General features: G+C 47.0%; 1 protein-coding gene across 1 annotated transcript in view; it reads left to right on the forward strand.

Moving 5' to 3' along the window:
- LOC119411474 (neurofibromin) overlaps nt 1–2,545 on the forward strand; it is a gene marked incomplete at its 5' end in the record, with an annotated part of 106,502 nt that extends 103,957 nt beyond the window's left edge. Inside the window, 3 exon segments of the mRNA XM_037678425.1 lie at nt 1,064–1,175; nt 1,995–2,060; nt 2,469–2,545. Coding sequence (XP_037534353.1) covers nt 1,064–1,175; nt 1,995–2,060; nt 2,469–2,545 — 255 coding nt within the window.
- Nucleotides 2,546–2,775: the final 230 nt, after the last annotated feature.

Below are 2,775 nucleotides of genomic sequence, written 5' to 3' on the forward strand. Positions count from 1 at the left end.
CTTCATTTTTATTTTTATTTACAGAAGAAGAAGAAGACGTGTCTTCAGAGGTTTTTGTGTTGTTTCTTTCAGTAGTTCTAGGTGCAGCGCCCCCACAGGTGAGCGGGGGAATAAGTTGGTTCAACAGGTTGACTCGACTGCACAGTGCAGTGTGAATGCAAACGCACCAGCTCAAATGTAAACAAAAGGTCGTGAATATTGGTCCCGAACTGAACCGAGTCTACCGGACTATCTGGTGTGAAAACGACCTTAGTGCTAGGGAACCCAAAGAACACCACTGTTGGTCAGGTGGCTTGGCCAGAGAAATGTGAGGGAAAGAGTCTGCTGTAGTAAAATACAACGTCTGAGGAGTCATGTTGTCTTTGAGTGTAATTAAAGCAAAACAAGCGTCTGAGGTCCAACAGAGGGACGAAGTAGTCAGTTGTGTCTCAGGGGTCATCAAATATGAGTCCCCTAGTTGGTCAGCAAGATCTGGTCACATGAGCAGTGCAGTGTAGACGTTGTTCAGACATGAAACAAGTTGTGGGTGGGAGTCTGTCTCTGGCCATTTCAAGGAGAGACTGCTGTTGAGTAGGATCAAGCAGGAGCCATTCAAAAACATACAATAAATCTGCTGTAAGGGAGACAAGAGTCTCTGGGTTGTCTGCTTGTTTTGAGACGAGCAGAAATTCAGTGCCGCAGCTGAGAGTTAATCTGAATTTCACTATCAAGTCCCTGGCCAGTAGATTAACTGGGCAGGAGGCTGACAGCAGAAATTGATGGTCATGTGTAATGTGATCAAAAGGATCAGTAGTTTTTAGAGGGGCTGTAACAGCTTAAGGAACAGCCTGACCGGACGCTCCTGTAGAATGTACTATTTTGCCTGAGAGAGGAGCGTCAGGAAAACATTTTTTCATAATCAGTGATTGTGTCGCTCCTGAGTCAACAAGAAATTGGTTTGTCTTGAACTAACACTGTCAACATAGGTAACTTCAGATACGCTGACTGAGTGTATTTGTAATATGTAGGAAAATCTCGCCTGTGTCTGACAGAAAAACAGATGTGTGTGTGCTGATACTTGCAGTTTGGAGTCCTGGGTCCTGGTCTCCCAGCACTAGTCAGGTGGAGTAACCTCCTCTCCGGCCTCTGCCCCCTGGATGCCCAAAACCACGTCCACTGCATCGGTGTGGACTTGGGTAAAAGTTCTGTCCATTTTGTGGCTGCTGTTGGCCTGTGCCGTGCTGCTGAGGCCTCAGGCCCTGTGGTATTGGCTGGTATTGCGGGCGACCTTTGCCACGCCACTGATTCCTTTTGTGTGGGCAATCTCTGATCCAATGGTCAAGTCCTCCACACAGGAAACAAGGGCGAGGTTCAGCAGGGTCAGTCTGCTGTTAAGGCTGGACAGGTTGCTGCTGGCGTGTTGGTGGGTGAGGTAATTTAGCGGCAGCTGTATTAAGTGTCATCTGTGTGGCTGCTTGTAGCAGCATGAGCTGAGCCTCTTCAGTTTCTCTCTGTTTTTTCTTCTGAGTGGAGGTTTGGTCAGCTGTGTGCTGATCCCAGGAGTGCCTGGCGTGTCTGAGAAGCTCATTCAGCCGGACACCAGTTTTCCACCCAATGTAGGTGGATGGAATAGCTTTACGGATAGGTGGGAGAAGTCCAGTCATCAGAGATTGGCAGAAAATAATCTCAAAAGACGTTGCTTGAGGGGCTTCTCGCCAGTCATCATTATTGATGGGAATACCAGAGTGGGTTCTGAAGACGGGGAGCAGTCTGCTATCATAGTCTTGTGGGGCTTCATCTGGTCTTTGAAACAGTGTCTGTGATGGTGGTGAAGCTTGGGGTCTGAGCATACACTGCAGTGATGTGTTCTGTGATACTTTCCACGTGTGTGAAGAACTGTTGGTTGTCCTTGTGATCTGCCTGGATGTTGACAATTTGATGTCCATCACATCAGCAGCTACAGCAGCTCCTCCTTGTGCCAGGTCAGGCAAGTGCTGGCTTGCCATCTCGTTCAGGGTCACCTTTGGCCATGTACGGTACACCAGTTGAGGGCCAGTCGGCCCTCCAACCTCCAGCATCAGGTTGGTGAGCAGGTCTGCAGGGTCGTCCACTCCATCTGCAGCTTGGGGAAGGTCAGACAATGATGATCTGCGTTTTTTTTAATTTTTTTAGGCCTTGCTGTTTAATGTCGTCAATTTCCTTTTTTATAGCTTCAGCCTTTTCTTCAAGGGCCTTAATTTTTCCCATTTGTCTTGTGACGACTTTAGTACTGGTTCCAGCGACAGGACCTTTATTATCAGCTGGAGTTTTCAGCAAGGACACTGGTGAGGTTTCATCATCTTCTTCCTCTGAATCAGATGCTGGTGCACATCCTTGAAAATCATCATCAGAGTCAAGGGCTCAAATGAGTTTTGGTGGTGGGAGCAGCTGAGCTTGACCTTTAATGGGTAGTTCTTGTGATTTTTCCTTCTTTTTCTTTGCCGTTACAGGTGGGGCGTACGATGGTGGGTCAGTGAAACCAGCCAGAGAGGGGTACAGCTGTGCCGTGGGAGACGGAGGTCCATAGGACTCCGATTTATGTGAAGAAAAAGAGAGAGAGGAGAGAGACACGTTTAATTTGTCCTTTAACGATCTAGTTTCTTTTCCTGACTTAGCTTCTGGAATATTTTGTGAATTTGACATTGTCTCGTTCTTTGGAGCCAGTTTGGTTGCTTTTTCAATTTTTTGAGTCATTTGACAGGTCCTGGACGCTGTTTTTGTGTTAATGATTTTGACTGATTTTTCCATAACTTAAAT

The sequence above is a fragment of the Nematolebias whitei genome, chromosome 6 (assembly GCF_014905685.2).
Source record: "Nematolebias whitei isolate Nwh7 chromosome 6, NemWhi1, whole genome shotgun sequence".
Taxonomy (NCBI): domain Eukaryota; kingdom Metazoa; phylum Chordata; class Actinopteri; order Cyprinodontiformes; family Rivulidae; genus Nematolebias; species Nematolebias whitei.